The sequence below is a fragment of the Loa loa genome, assembly GCF_000183805.2.
Source record: "Loa loa unplaced genomic scaffold supercont3.44, whole genome shotgun sequence".
NCBI classification, from domain to species: domain Eukaryota; kingdom Metazoa; phylum Nematoda; class Chromadorea; order Rhabditida; family Onchocercidae; genus Loa; species Loa loa.
In genome coordinates, this window is record NW_018108224.1 from 280342 (window position 1) to 297368 (window position 17027).

A 17027-nucleotide genomic window follows, 5' to 3' on the forward strand; every position below is an offset into this window, starting at 1 on the left:
CGCTAATATCGCAATATGTTTTTTTCTTTTTCTGTGATAATATCATAGATATTTAACTTGCAATAAATTGGGGTGAAGCATTTTGATAAATCTCCCATGTTAAATCTACAGGAAAATTTGCATCCGTTGCTTAAAATAAAAATAAACATAAGTTGAATTTTAAACTGTTCCTTGCCATTTTGAAAATTGAACTGATTTGTCGAGCAGACATTTGCAGTGAGGTAAGGTGATGGTAAAGGTGTTGGCGTTGATTCGGTTGAGAGCGCATCTTCTGATGGATGTTCGATCCGTTTATCATGCTCAATGAATTCTGAATTCTTCTAGTAAAAAAAAAGAATTTTTTCTAGAACAAAAAAAAAAAAAAATTAGTGGCCAAATTTCCTGAAGAGCAAGTCTGATGATTTGATGATAAAGGTTACCTATCATGTTAACATTTCATTGAGTAACTTCTTTTGCACCTTTAGTTTGTTTCAATTTGGTTTAGCGCATCATATTCCATTCTATCTTAGTGTTATCAGCCGCCATTATTGTGATCTCCTATATGACTTCCAACTTCCATTGCTCCTCTCCTTTTAATATGTATCGGGTATTTGCACTATTATTTATTCTTTCTTTGAAGGTTTTATCAATGGTAAGTAACTGTGTCTATTCTATTAATCAGTAAACCTTTCCGGTTTAATTTATGTGGGCCAGCATTGTGAAGTTCGATATTTTGGCATATACTTTAATGTGCTCCAGATGGATAGATGAAGATTGAAGGAAAAAAAGAGGAAAAGTGATGCAATTTAGACATCTCTTGAGATAAGAGAAGATGTAAAAGTCTACAACTTACAAGATGATGCTCATGGAACTGGCTAGCACTACATGTTGGAGTTTTCACTTCATAGGTACTATGAAATATACCATAATCGATTTGATATGATCCATTGCTGCGCTGGTAAGTTACCAACTTTTTGAACCTTAATTTCACACAAAATATTGTCGTGCACACTTTATTTCAAAAATAATAACTGATTAGCTAAGATTCAACCTATTGCTAATCTTGACGTTGGTTATCCTATCACAAGTTACCTGTGTCCCCAGAGAATTTCGCTGGGTAAATAGGATGTACGTGCTTGAGCAGTCATTCCTGTTGACTCAACAATTCCTTCCAGCAGAACTATAATTTCGAACTGAGCACTCAATAGCACATTGGAATCATACTCGTACAGTGGACTGTCACGATCAATTACATGGCACAGAGTGGTCGGCCATACCTTAAATTCAATGGTCATTAATTAATCGACATTTAATTTTTGCCAGAATTTACATAATTCTGGATTGAGAAATCCACGTGAGATATATAATTTGTTGAATTAAACAGTTTCAACTAGCTTTTATTTAACAGTTCTGTTTATCACTAATAACTGGAACTAATCATGATTTCCCAACCAGTTTAATTGTTCTCTCTACTGGCTTTTTATTTCCAATGAATCCATGCAATATATTCGAAACTATTGTTTTACGGGTAATATTTTGAAATTCCACTAAAATGCTATAAATTACCAAGAAGATACGATCGTCATCTGTCGTGCTAGGACCCACTTTCATTTCATACTGATGCAGCGGTTCGATCTAAACAATAATTCATGACAAAGCAAATTTTTATTCTCTTGAAAAGCATGAAATTATGCTTGCCATTCTTAACAATTTTAGCTTATTTTAAATTCAAGCATCATTTATCAGCCTCACTTTTAAGTGTCATCCATTGTTTTTCCTAAAACAATTACTAAATAATTTTACCTCTCCCTCGGCAGTCTCACGATCAGTGATGAATTGTAGCCTCACATGAGCTTCTACCAAATGAGTGTTACGCATATCACCAACTCGACACAAAAAGCAAAATTGACCGTCTCGTAAACAAATTACTGCTTTTTCGCTGTAATTAAGGATATATGAGGAAAAAAAAAAAAGTCATCTCGTTGCAGAATGATCACACCAAATACAATCAACATGCTGATCGACTGAAGCAATGAACCTGAAAATGATGGTTTCAGCTCTTTTTTTCGGTCGTGCCATTTTTGCAAATACAAGACCAACCATAAAACTTTGAATCAAAAGACCGCAGATACACTGCAAACATATTACTGCACCGGCAACAGGGCATTCCGTTGTAATGTACCTAAAAATCTGTCGTTATAAACTTTACATAATCCGGAAAAGATTCCAAAAATTTACTAGTTTGTGTCATTTCGTAGAATTTCTATGATGATGATATTCATCATAATCACAATAAATTGTATTTTAAAATTTTGAAAACACTATTAACACTGCCCTTTTTTGTGGTCTTGCAATGGTAAATTATAAACAGGTAAAGAAAAATGTCTTTTTTTCTTACAGGTGTGAAATTTTCGGATAATTTTTTTCGTATAAATCGGGATAATAGATTTGGAAATAGTAAGGTTGTTTAAAGAAACGGGATTTAGTTATTCTCGAAATGTAGGAATTTCGAGATGATATTGCCGCATATTCATCAGATTGTATGAAATGATCCTTATTGTTATGAATGGCTTATTGAGCTGGTTTAATCTAACATTGATCGCTCAAATCTTTTTCAAGCACTTCACGAGTATTTGCATCTAGCGTGCAATCGCGCTTGCACTGATTACAACAATTATAAATAACGATTGATATGATAATCTAAAATTTGTCTGAAAAAGGCGTAGACTTTTTTTCAGAAGTTAATGACTTTGATAGGAATATTAGAGACATTACGCATTCCAATTGAGGAATATTAACAAGAGCAGAAAAAAAAAGAAATTACACCATTTAAAATTTAAGTTAAGACGAAAAGTTGAAGCCGAATAATAAGGATGTCAAAAAAGAAAACCTATGTCCATAGCCAATGGTATGATGTGTTTCAACAGCAAACAGGAATGATGAAAAGAAGGAGTCGATATTTTCGATACAAACTGAATGATTCAACATATTACGCTTCAAGTGATAACGTATATCACCGTGTAGAACACTGATAACATAGTAAAAACTTGCAAACATTGTCCAGCTGAAAACTTGATTTCCTTCATTGAATGAATCGTTTCAGCTCTTAATTAAAGATTAAACTTTCACTGCATATTAATTTCAGTATTACTCCGTTTAAATTGATGAAGTTTAAAGAAAATATATGCTATCCATGATCTTAGGTTCATTAATTATTGTTAATGTTAAAAGACCTATTTATGTAACTTACCAATCGAATTGTTTTCTCATTCAGGTCTGTGATGATAAGAAAACTCCAGTAATTTAATCGAAATTACCAACACAATCCTTTTCAAGCTTATTATAAGTGCATTTAAAACAAACCTCTTGTAGGTTGTGTAGTTTTGAAACCGATTTTTTTATATGATCCAAAGTGTAGAGAAATTTAATGCTTGGCTATTGTGCTATCCATAACAAAACGATTAAATGAGAAATCAAGTTTAGAATGCACTAACCTACTTATGAAAACAATAGCAAATATAACAAGCATATATCGCCATTTGACATCAATCATTGTTGTGAATATATCTCTGAAATCTAATTAATTAGGCTAATAGGACGGCATTTTTGTGCAATTTTGAGTTTATATAAAGTGTGAAGGACTAAAAAGTAGGTATAATCAATTCAAATCATGAATTTCTAATGATAAATAAAATGAAAATTTAATTGGAAAAGATAACTCGTAACAGACCTTAGATATTGCCGATCCTTTTTAGGGACATTTGTATTATAAACATTACAAATCCCGTTTTTGGCTATTAGCCTCGATTTTTTTAACTTTTTTATTGTTTTCCGTGGTAAAGATGTTGATTGACGTCTTCCTGCCATTGCTGCCATTGTGCGAAAACTTTCAGAAAACGCATCTAAATAATTTGATTGATAATTTATTATAAGATACTCTACAAGTCTTCATTTTCATCACTTAACTAAACGTGAATCTTAATGAGTTTCGGAACTTTCAGAAAAATGTTTTCATGAAATTTTTACCAGCAATAGATGAAGAACGCTTGCAGAAGGAATTTTTAGTCAGCAACGGCTGCGCACCTAAACTCATCTTACGACTTTTCCTCCGTATTTTAGTTCTGTCAATTTCTGGAAATGTTGGAACCGATAGCGTCATCGCTCTGAAATAATGATAAGTGATGACTTGTATAATATAGTTTTGAATAGAAAAAAAAAAAGATTTTTTATCGAAATTTTGTTGCTTTTTCACGGTTTACTCCTAATAACTCCAGGTTGGTTTTATTTAGGAAATTGAAAATTTCCATACCATTACGTCATTTTTTCAGCTACAGTTTTCCGAACCATGCGACACTTACAATTTTTTAGTCTTAAAGCTACTTGTTAGAAAAAATAATTCTTGACTGCTGTATCACTGTACATTCTTCTTTGATGAATTTGAAAATGAATCGAAAAATTAATTGCCACACGGAAACATAAATCACAAATGAGGGATAGATATGAAAGAGAACTGCGGTAAATTGAGAAAGAAATGAGAAAGGAATGAAACGGAAAGTCTTTGTTCTGTTGAAATATTTTCATATCAGTTGCTAAACAGTTTCATTTTCTAGCTGTTTAAATGACGCATAAGCAGGTTTAAAATTCAATCCGATAAACCGAAATTATGGTTTGCTGTAAACAGTATTATTTTCATATTAAAATATTGCAGTTCTTTTTTTCTTTTTTTTTACAAGAACTTGAAAATTAACTAATGTTGTTGCAGACAGGACTGTCGCATTGTTATTTTCTTTAAGCTTTCTTTTGAAACTATTTTCCTCTTCTCAATTTTGGCAAAATAAAAAACTTAAACTTGGGATGAGTTGGAATTTCAACTCATCTCAGCACAAGCATATTTCATAAAAATTTCTAATCGTGCAAGTATTTCAAAAATTTTGAAACTGTTGGCATAAGTGCTGTATGAACCATTTGTTCATTTATGAAGTAAACATGCATTTCAATAAGCATGCCGACAAACACTTCCATTTTAAGGACTCTTCTTCTACATAAATGCAAAAGAAAAAAGGATAAAATTAAACAATCTGCAGAAATTTTATCACCAGCTGATGACTGCAAGGTCAGCTAACAGCTAATCAAATGAAGAAAAACAGTATCAAAAATAATCAGCGAGATAAGTTATTTAAATTTTTGTGTAAACAACGAAAAAGATGCAGCAAAAATCTGAAATAACCTTTGACTTTTAGCAAGAAGCCTTTTTTCACCATAGATACTGACATTTTTGCAATCTTCAGCCATTTATTAAATTCCCTTTATTTTCGGAATTTCCTTCGCTTTGGTTGCGTTACAAAGGAGCCATTATGGAAAAATTGAACAAAGTGATTATTTCGGTGAATTGTGCAGCACTTTGAAAATTTTTCATATTAATCTAAAGAAAAAACGAATTAAAGATTTGTTTTTTGAAGTGAGAACGAACCATTTTTGCGTTATCAACTTGTCGCAGCGTTTTTTGTTTTCTTTCTTTTTTTTTATTTTGAGGTAGAAGATGGGAAGCAGTTGAATAGTTCAATATTTACTGAAAAGTATCATATTCCGGTGGTTCGATTTTTCCGCCAAGCTAGCAGTTAGTTATCACAATGTTACTGCGGAAAGCGGAAGAATATCATTTTTTGTATGTTATTCGCGATGTTTGAAAAGTTAATATTATTAAAATGTGGAAATATACAATGCGTTTCAGTCGCAAATTTCATTCATTGGGTAACTTTAGTTAGAAGTCTTAGGAAACGGAAATTGATCAAAGTGATATGGCTGTGAATAGGATGGTTAATTTTTAAAAGAGACTGTCATTTCGATTATCCAAGTATCGATGCAATTAACAAGAGGAGTATTTAGCAGGAGTAACTTGGAAAATAAGGAAAGAGTATGGATACTGAAGGACAAATAAATACAGCCAACTGGTATGTTTAAAAGGATTCATTTTCTGGTAAATGTTTTAAAAAAAAGAAAAACTAACATTGTTAATAAATCTGATACATTTCTGATAAGCGAGTAAAAATTGAATAGATTGAAAGTTAAAAGTCGAGTTTAATAATGAATATAGCTTTCAGTAAAACAGTTCCTACCTTCTGTTTCAACAGCCATTCGTTCTCTTTGCCACAATACGCTAATATTCCGTGCTGTAATCTAAATACATTAGTATAAATTGTTATCGGAATTCATTTGCTTCAGAAAAGAATCTAAAGGGAATTTATATTTTATATTCGATTTATATTTTACATTTTATATTTTCATATTTATATTTTACATTTGCATTTTATACGTAAAGACATTTGCAACTTTTGGCAACTTTTCTAGTGATTAACATATGAATTTCCAAGAATTCACCACTAAGTAATGCATCCAATCGAGCAATTCTATTTGGAAAATGTCATATTGAATTGCACAGATCGTTGATAAATTTAAGATCATGCCGAACTGAATAAAGTAACACCTTTAATCAACCTTGAATTTTTTTTTGTTACCATTTCTTTTTTACCTAATTCTTTTTTTGAATCCATTGAAAATATTCATGGAACAAGGTGAAAAAAAAAAAAAAAACTTGAACCTGAACATCTCTAAAAAGAAAAAAACTCTAAAAAATATAATCATAAAATTAATGATGTCAAAGTGGGGCAAATGGAATTACGAGTAAAACATCTCAAGCAAAGTTACATAGGCATAAATTTATTGTCCAAATTTTCAGGATTTTTTTCCAATGAAAAAAAGAAATTAGATGGAATAATGGGATATTGTACAGAATATTAGAATACCTCTTAATCATCAATATTCTAATCCGTAAGCTGTAAGTGTAATCCGTAAGCGAATAAAAAGAGATGATTTGGTGGCTAATATTAAATCCGTTTAGATAGAAATTAAATACGAATAAGACCTATTTAGCATTCAGTTATGCTGTATTAATTAGATCATACTGGATAATCCTGCCAATATATTTGTTCAAATTTCAAACTGACAAGCAGTATGGAAGACAAAATTGAAGATTCCATACACATATTATGACGATTTCCCGAACCTTTGCAGTTTATCGGGGCAAAAATTAAGATATTCCTCATTTGCTAGGCGCTACCCAAATATAAATGAGAAGCCGATCGATTTCGGCAACCTCTGACAAATATCGACCAGTGACATTTGAGTCAACGAACTCAATGGAACAGAAAAAATTAAGCATAATATCAAGCAGATAACAAAAAAAAAAAACGGCGGGACCAGTGAAACCTACTACGAATATTTTGTGGTAGGATTTATCAATAACAACTCCTAAACAGAAGGTAATTAATTTACGAGGATGTGGATATAGTTCAAAAGTGGATAAAGACTTGACCATTTTTCTGGAAATACATGAATCACCGAAATACAATTTGCTGAATGTCATCACTGATAAGATCATTTGCCTATAATATTTCGGATTTCTAGCTCAAAAGGGTAATGAAATAGCAATATGCTACGTTGTAGAAAAAAATTAAAGCGTGAATATTGAAGCAGTAATAAAAAACAAAAGAGCATGCTTAATTTTGTTCCCATCTCTCAATCCAAGCTTCAGCAGCTGGAATAATCACGAACTAACAAGAAATCATGGTAGAAGCTTCTGCACTTGTGCTTATAAGAGAACCAGAAGAACTAGAAGAACCAAAAGGACCAGAAAGGTCAAAGGAATCAAAAAGAAAAATGTATGGTGATTGTTCCAGTTAATTTTAAATCTGTGATCCCTTTTTGTCATCGTTTCTGCCTGCAATTTCATTTATTTCAGGAAAATTTTTTGGAATCCAATCTCTCCAGCTAACTCATTTTACAAAAAAATTTGAAATGGTATGCAGATTACCAAACAGTTGTTGTGCATAATTTGCATAACAGCTGTTCAAGAGCCTGTCATAATATATTGGGGTTATAACCTTGCACAAGAGATAAGAGAAGTGCAATGATAATTCTGATAGAAACACGTGAAGTATGATGAATTATTGAGATGTGCTGATATACTGGAAGAAGTGATCAATTATTTTAAACGAAAAGTGATAGATCACAGGTGGAATAAATACTCGTGAGAATGTAATAGTTTATGTACAACGGATGTTGCACGGATAGCAACTATTAGTATAATATACCAAACAAGTTCATCTTCTAAACGCTTGATTAATCATTTATCAGCAGCTCTATGAAATATTTCATTATTCAAGATAGAATTGTTTCAAAATATTGCAACTTTTTGTCTTCGATGGTTCACAGTTTATCGAAATGAAATTAAAAAAAAAAAGGGAATCTAACTATTAAAAAGTTTAATGAAAATGAAGAACAACATTAAGGCAGAAGGGACTGGAAGTGTGAAAGTCTCATCATTTGTTTTGTTTTCAGTCTTTGGCCACACTATTAGTAATGACTAATTATTACCCCCATCTTTTCATCTGTTCCATCTTCTTCAATCCTATCTTTCTTCATCAAACTTTTTGACCATCCAAAAAAAAAAAGTTCGCATTTTAAAAATTTGTCGGAATTTTTTTAAACTGCAAACAGACGACAGTGCACTAGCAATTGACTAGCATCATTATCATAAGATACAAGACGCTCTTTGGCATACAATCTACAATCACTAGCTTTGAAATTCCTAATTTCTTCGTAGAATGAATCAACAACTAAGGAAATCGAAAAGATGTCAAATTTTCACTCGACCATTGATTTGGCCAACTTTTAGTGCTCTAACAAAACATAAAGTAAAAATATATTTGAAGCATTTCTTAAAAATGATGTTTTCTCTTTGTGATTCTGTCCTCTTCCTTCATTTTGTTATAAAACATCCATATGTCCAATATGTAAAGGATAATTTGTTTCTTAAAAGCAATGGATATAATTTATCATGGAATAGCTAAAGGTCAAAGAAATCCAGTTGAAAGGAGCAACACTATAAACAGTCTGATTGTTCATTTCAATGCATATACTGGCTGATTATTTGGGTCTCCTAGCTTTACATTTTTTTTTCTTGCAAGATATCCTTATGGCTTGATTGAGAAATCCTTCAGATGTATTCTTGCTTCTTACGCTGCTTCGTTATCATTACCATTCTATCAATTTGGTGACAACATAACAACCAGGTTGTCTCCTCTAATATTAATGAATATTAAAATATTTCAAGATACAAATTATATTCACTTATAATTGAGCAATTCCATCTTTTCGCAATTTCGAACTAATGACTAATCACGCTTCACGCTTTCATCGTGCATTTTTTTTTTCTTTTTGTCTTTGTTTATTACTGTGTTTGACACAATTAAGATAATGAATTAGAAAGTGATAAGAGAAGAAGAACGGGAAATATCACTTCACCAACGATTTATACAATAAAACCGATGCATAACACAACTTTCCATCACAATTACACTGGGACGGTAAATTTGTCACATAATATTAATTTTTACAGTAACGGATCAGTTTTTTCCAAATGCAAATGAACTGCCAAATTCAAGAAGAAAAAGCTCGTCGAATTTCAGGAAAAAGGAAGCCATAACGATTACTAAATGATGTCCCAAAACATACAGCAAACATGAAGAACAGTGAAAAGGAGAGAGTTTTAGACTTTGTAAGCTTAAGATTGAACTTTGAAAAACTAAAGGAAGAGAAAGGAGAAAAGAAAGACAGGGAAAAATTCATTAGCATAAAGAGTTGGCCATATCAAATATGCGTCAAAGTTCAATTTGAAGCCAGTTACATAGGAAAAAGCAAGATAGGCTGTGACGAAAAAAATGACTAAACCAAAACATGATTTGAAATTGTTATAGATAGACCAGTGCTCGAAATATGACAAGCTATATTCCTGAAAATTTCAGGCAAATTAAAAACTTATTATCGGCATACTTAAATCAGATTACTGAGACCGAGAGCTTAGTTAATATTTATTGCGATAGATTTTTTGCTGAGAACAAGACGGTACACTGTATATTCGACGTATAGTCCTATTCTCATCAGGAAATGCAACGATTCAAATAACAGTTCAGGTAGTGCTAGCTGCTAGCCAGAAAAATTTCTGCATTTTAATGATGATTTTTGCAAATGAGAGAAGAATAATCCGTCAATTTAGCAGCAATAAACTGACGGATCAAACAACTGTTGTTTACAACAACAAACTGAGAAATCATAATGATGCCAGGAGGAGTAAATTATCATGAAGTGATATAAATCATATCCAAGTTTTTGCACAGCAGGTAAGGTAAACATATCATAACACTAATTGTCAATAATTTACCAAATACTTATAGCTTGAAAATTCTCGGAACTCTCAATGCTCATAAAATACAACCAATCAATAAAGTCGATTTATAAGAACTACACAAAACAAAAGTTTATATAATTGGTGATTCCTGAATGAATGATAGCATGCAATAGCAAGCGAAATCTTTGTGCAAAGCATAATGGACGAATTAGAAGGGAACCTGAATATGCAGTATAAAAATCCCCGCTAAGCAATTTGATCTTTTCTTTTTCCAATCCAAATGGTGAAATAAAAATCTAGTCAATTATGTATATCTAGCGGAATCAGCAAATGGCTCTTGTCCCGTATCAGTGAAATAATTATCTGATTTAGAAAAGAAATAGAGAGTTAAGTAGGAATGAGGCAAGGCATGAATGAAGCTCCGAAAAATAGTGTGTTAGTCAGCAAAAATTTATTCTTGGATCTTAACTATTAAGATCTGAGACCATTGAGGTTTGCAAACAAAAATAATGTTTTTGAGATAGGCTTCAAAAATATCAAATTGTCCGAAACATCCACATGAGGCTTGCATATCACATCACTCTTCTAATTAACATTTATTTTCCCGATACCTTCCTTAGCAGCAAGTACATCCATGCAGTACCATAAAAATGACTCTATAAAAGTGTCGATTTTATCAAGATCCAACGACATCACTAGCATAACTAATCCAGGCTCCAACATAGCAAGATGCATCCATAGCTGTAAAATTATTTTAGAATTACCATTTGATTACATTTGCAGTGGTTTACTTTGACTCAATTTAGTTATTCCTTCTTCATTCTGAATTGATTGAAGCTTTATAGACAGTTGCGCCAACATGACATGACAGTATTCAGAAATTGGTATACCTCATATCGTAACAAGATAATTTATTGAGAAAAGCAGCAAAAAAGAGCATATAGCAGCGATATTAGATTCAATAAGAATTAGCCACAGTGCACTTTCGGATATATATTCCTACCTAAAGAATGACGAAAAATTAATTTTGTTTTTTTTTTCGCATCACAGGATGAAGCAGTTTAAGAATTCTTTTCGTTAGTTCCACAGGGATGCGATCTGTGTAAAAGTGTGTTACGAGAAATATTGCAATTTGAAAGAAATGAAATACTCCCACTTCGAATTCGGTTAGCAGATTATAAAATGTTCCATTAAAGCATACCTTAAAATGTTTTTGTTTTTTTTATCAATTCGAAAGTTTAGCACGGAGTAATTTGAACTATACAGTTTCAGTATTACATTGGATCACTTTCAGTATCACATGATATTCGCTGATTTGAAAGAATATTCTGACTCACTAATGGAGTCAAAATTGATCAATTGCAAACAAATGGATTTGCTACAGGTTGGTAGAAGGCACTCAAATTGCAATAAAATCGCAATTAAAATTATATTAGAAATTAAAATTTTTTTTTGATGAGGAAAACCTGCTAGAAGTGATTTTATTTTGAAAATGAAAATGAAAAAATGACTTGCGCTCAATAGAAAAAAAAAGCCAACAACAACATTAATCAAGAACGTTGTACATTGTCAAAGAAGTGATGAATTTGAACAATTGCGTTTTGTTTACTTATAAGATAAAGGAAATTAACATCTGGACCTATCTAGATGTATTCATGCCTATTCGAACTCGGTAGGCGTGATTTTAACTTCAGTGACTATTCATCCATTATGCTACACAATAGTTGCAATTTATTTAATTGAATTTGTAATTGTTTTTTGCTTTTTTGACCGCTGCAAATACCTTTCGTTGTTTCTCAAATCTACAGCTACATCCAGAACTATGATTTTATGATTAAATCAAATTTTAAATCCACAGCTCTTCGCATCATACTTGGCCCTAAATACATTTCATGCAGGTTAGCATCCAAACTTTTAAGTCTTGTTCTAATACAAAAAACTTATGTATTGGTAAAAAGTAGCCTGAAAGCCATCTTGAGAGATAAGCCTGGCGTCATAAGAAGTAATGCTGAACAGGAGAACGGACGATAGGGGCACTTTGGCAGTCATAAAATCAACAAATTAACTAATTGAAAATAAAGAAAATAGACCCAAACCGGAGAAATCATAATTCAATTTTTTTCTAAGCCTTTCAACTCATCTCTTTTTTATTTTTGAATTCACGATTTTAATAACACTGGTTTTGTTTCCATTTTAGATTTGAAAGATGGCACAATAATAATTCAAATATTCATTCACCTTATAATTCCTTTTAATTTGACATTTTTAAGGTAATCAAGAAGCAAGTCACGATTTAAATGCAGCTTTAATTAGATGAACTTGTACAAATGTTATAATTAACCAACACATAATTAATTAACTAGTTATTCCTTTCAAATTGTCGAGATCAGCCGATAATTTGTGATGATCTATGCGCCAAAATGAAAATGTTAGAGTGGCATTTTTTTTTTTATTTTAGCAAATCTCACCACCCCATGTCTCACCTGTTCTTTCATTATTGAATTTTTATCATGTCAAGATCGAATGGGGGAACGTGACATTACATTAAGCTAATTTTTCAGAATTTTCCCGTGATATTTCATGGATTTCCACCATTCAAGATCGATATTTTATAATCAACGGTTCAGTTTTTCCTTCTTTTTTTTGAAAGAAAATATGTAAATATCTAATAGATGTCACAATGACGACATCTGACTGAAAAACAAAGACAAAGTGCAAATTTGAAACAATGTGAAGAAATCGTTTAAATGCAATGTTTATTTGATAATTTGGCCTGTTATGCTAAAAAAATGGCCTCATCTCGAATGAAAGTGCATTTCACAAAATATCCCACTAGTATTGATGTAAAATCCAATTTGCATTGATTTCCTTACTATTACAGCTTCCCACTTTTAGCATCTATAAAATTTTGTCCGGCATTTTATGTGTACAGTTACATACCAAATATTTTGCCACTAGTATGGGTATAAAAGAAATTTTTAGTAAATCACAGTGCAGTCAAATATGACATGAGACATACCTTAAACTTTATACTTCATTGAAAATTAGCTCAGATCGTTACATAACATTATGTTTTAGCTTTGCTTTTTCTTCTGTCTCGGGAATCATCTTTCTTGTAGCTAGACATCATTCAGAGATTTCGTCATTAGTCATAGTCCGTATTTACTGATTACAATGCTATAAAATTTTTAAAAATGAAATAGAAAAATTTTTCTAAGAGAAAATTACTTAATTGATAGAGGCATCTGAAAATTAGATTTTAACATGCGTAAACTGTCGTTTAAACTTCAGCCAGAAGACAAAGCCTGCCGATGTGTTATTTGCGCTTCAATCTTAAAACTATTCTAGAAGATATTGTATTTGCTTGACAAATCTGGATAGAACAAACATGAAATATTTCAAGGAGGTCCACATCTCAACAGAGATCATGACAAACAGATCAGCTTTGACCATTAGTACCGCATTTTAAATTTATCGTGAAATCCTATCACTCCTGAACATGTCAAATAATGCGTCAACTTCATTTTTTCAGTTAATTGACTTGGCTAACCAAAAATACAAGCCTAGAAGTGGGAAATCGCATTAAGCATTTATTCCAAAAAACTTGATGCTTACAAATAGCAACTTTTTCTTTCAAATAATTAATGAATTCAAGTTCAAGTATATCCCTGTTGTTTCAAAAAGAATATGGAGAAAATCTGACTGACAATAACTAACCACCTTGTCATTTGGCAGATTTCTCAAGTCTCCTTTACGATACATTCCCGAAATGAAAAGCGAACAATATTTCTTAGACAGAAATCAGATAAGATGTAAAGAGCAATCTCAGAGTAGCGATTTTCCCATTCATACAAACAAATCACAATAAAATAGATATGCAGAAATTGTTTTGTTCCGGATATTTGAATTATGATCGTTACTCTCTTTGACATTTAAATGTAACCTGCAGGTGAACAAGTTTTGATATATCCAGTGGATTACCTATTTCAACTGTCATTATTAAACTGCCATTATCATACTGATAACTATCTGATTACGCAATGCACTGTATTCCGAAGATGGACGGATTGTCAACCGGATCGCTTTCATGAAAAGGTTTAAAATGCTTTATCCATCGAGATGGATGAAGTAGACAAAAAAGGGAGTAACGCAAAAAAAAGCGACAAATTGAAATGTGCAATATTTGGAAACACATCAGCACCAATAAAAAAGTTATCTACGACTGATAATTTTTCATCTTCAACTAGCAGGAATTCAATTCCATCTAACAGATTAAAGGAAAGCATAACGGAGAATTCAAATCGTACAAGCTTCTGCAAAAACTACAACAAAGCCTTTAGACAATCCTGCGTTCCTCTCCTTTTATTCAGATTATTGCCGCTTTTTGCAGCCTTCCTCTCGGAGTATTTATCGTCTCGGTACATTCTCTCTTTCTACATCCATCCTATATGAAGTTTAACACTGGCCTACTAAAGAACCTTTTGGTATCGTTTTCTTCTTTTCAAAGTTTAATATTTTCAAAAATTCATTATTAAACGAACACGAACTCACCCGCCATTCGGTGTAACGCATCTCTCAGCCAGCTACATGACTCCAGCATGTGTATAACAGCTTTGGTCAACATCAAAATATTCCCCTCGATGTGTTAATTTGAGCCTGGCATGTAATTTCATCTCTCCATTATTCAGTCCTTCCGAAACTATGTTCCGCTATCGTTTGATAGTACACATCGCATCTTCTGAATACTCTTCAAGATATTACGAAGATCCAATGACTTCTCACTCAGATGTGTAAGATTTCAGAAGCGCCCCGATGAAGCGAAAATACTCGAAATCTGTTACACATATATCCTTTTATCTTTGCTCCTTATGCCTGATAACGCTTTAGCTTCTCGAGAATAGAACCGTTGCAAAAAGAAGAGTATTTGTATCACAATTACAATCATCATCAGTACGGTACAAAACACTGTGAACACATCACTTAGCAACAGATAGGAAAGAACACATCATCGGATGGCAGCCGCTGCTCGCTTTCCTCTTCCATCTCCATTCATCATTTGCAACTATCATTCACTCTTTTCCTTCATTTTACTTCGTTTGTCGGAAATTTCGCCTTCTAATCGCTCTGAAATTACATTTTACGAATTGATCGAGCCATTTCTAAGCACTGATACTCATGAATCTCCTCTTTTTCCATACTCCTTACTTCCATAATCATTCGTAAACTTTCGTACCTATCAATCAATAAGATGTCACTATTCCACCATATATATATGTATATATATGATACATATGCTTGTGCATGGATGTTTGTGTACACGTTTACTAACAATTCGGTTCAGTAAATGTTTGCTTCCTGAATTGATTGGGAGAAAAAAACGTCCAGACAAGAGAAATGAGGAAAATATTCCGTGATATCATTTTTACTGCAATTTCCATTATCGATTTATTCTTTGTCTTCTGATAATATTTTCCGGCAGACTCTCAAATCAAATTTCAGTTTTCCCGTATAATTTGATAAAGAAATAGGAGGAATATTTGATTTCTATCTACACAATTCAGATACTGATGGCACCAGACAGAGACACCAAACATCACACCTACAATCAAGTGGTACATTTGCTGTTATCACGTGTTCCCTGATCTATTTGTTGTCTATCGGGAAATGGTGGTAGGTGATATTTGCAATGATTCAGCCCTTATTTTCCATTTGTTTACGTACTATACGGAAAATGTAAGACGAATCGATCCCCATTCAGTGGCACATCGGTCTGTCTGGTGAATTGACTGACGGACTATCTGACTGACTAACTAACTGACTAACCGATTAACTTACTAACTGACTGACTGGTAACTCTTGGACCAGGCTGCTCTCAGGGAATTTTTGCGCTATTGCCAAGTTTATTTGATCCGTTCGTTGAATTTGTACAAAGCATACCAACATGTGCAAACATTCCCTCCCACGTATGAACTGAAAGTGCGAGACGGGATTTAACATCATCATTTGTTGAAATGGGTTCCCTGGGCTTGTTTCCGTTCGGTGAAAATGATGCGGCACTGTGTTACGTCACTCTTATGGGGAGGGGTTTGTCAGGATACTCAGGACAATATAGGCTCTGGTTCATAACTTGGTCCAAAACTTGGCCTTGAATTTCAGGAGATAGCTAAATAAACCTGGCTAAGCGAAATAGCAATACATGAGTGAAGCGGACCGTGGCAACAATCTGCATATCGATTGGTTTCATGGCTTTTCTTCGTATCGTCTAAAATCCAAACTGAGAAAGCCTTCTTCTTCCTTTTCTTGGGACACGACCGAGTTTTAGTGAACTTAGACTTTGAACTGTCTGATAGGAGTGTGTGTCACACTTTCCAGATTTTAAAAAACAAAATGAAGTTTTCTTTTTTTCTTTTGAAATCAGTTGATCAAAAACAACATATAACCATTGTAGGGTTTTTTACACTTAATTTTTCCTCACTTATTGTTTTAGAATAGTTATTTTAGATTTCATATAAATTCTAAGCAAGCCTTATATCAATTTAAAATTAATCAAAGATATTTGAAATGTAATCAACTGATTGTCTCATTTTCTCTTCCGTAACATTCCCCCATCCTCTTGTTTCCCTGCTGTCTCTTCCGTCTAACTTTTGCATTGTTTTCTTCCTGTACATCCTTTGCATTGCTTTTATCGCATCTTTTACTGGCAGCAGTTGGTGATGTATGTACGCAGAAATTTCGAGTTATTTTAAAGCGTCCATTTAAAAATGATTTGACCTTGTCGAACATTGAACCATGATAGTTTCAT

General features: G+C 32.6%; 3 protein-coding genes across 3 annotated transcripts in view; 1 reads left to right on the forward strand and 2 right to left on the reverse strand.

Moving 5' to 3' along the window:
• LOAG_17148 (inwardly rectifying potassium channel) overlaps positions 1-4138 on the reverse strand; it is a gene marked incomplete at both ends in the record, with an annotated part of 5422 nt that extends 1284 nt beyond the window's left edge. Inside the window, 10 exons of the mRNA XM_020449807.1 lie at positions 210-320; positions 833-959; positions 1072-1256; positions 1546-1614; positions 1783-1918; positions 2018-2161; positions 2870-3043; positions 3474-3548; positions 3710-3881; positions 4006-4138. Coding sequence (XP_020306625.1) covers positions 210-320; positions 833-959; positions 1072-1256; positions 1546-1614; positions 1783-1918; positions 2018-2161; positions 2870-3043; positions 3474-3548; positions 3710-3881; positions 4006-4138 — 1326 coding nt within the window. The remainder of the gene's footprint in view (positions 1-209; positions 321-832; positions 960-1071; positions 1257-1545; positions 1615-1782; positions 1919-2017; positions 2162-2869; positions 3044-3473; positions 3549-3709; positions 3882-4005) is intronic.
• A 3464-nt stretch (positions 4139-7602) lies between these two features.
• Positions 7603-10181, forward strand: LOAG_06642 (hypothetical protein; the record flags this gene model as incomplete). The annotated part of the gene is made up of 4 exons (XM_003142178.1): positions 7603-7673; positions 9039-9110; positions 9843-9942; positions 10011-10181. 4 exons carry the CDS (start codon positions 7603-7605, stop codon positions 10179-10181), a joined length of 414 nt encoding a protein of 137 aa, XP_003142226.1.
• A 5109-nt stretch (positions 10182-15290) lies between these two features.
• Positions 15291-17008, reverse strand: LOAG_06643 (hypothetical protein; the record flags this gene model as incomplete). Its single annotated transcript, XM_003142179.1, has 4 exons — positions 15291-15349; positions 16069-16195; positions 16399-16487; positions 16798-17008. 4 exons carry the CDS (start codon positions 17006-17008, stop codon positions 15291-15293), a joined length of 486 nt encoding a protein of 161 aa, XP_003142227.1.
• Positions 17009-17027: the final 19 nt, after the last annotated feature.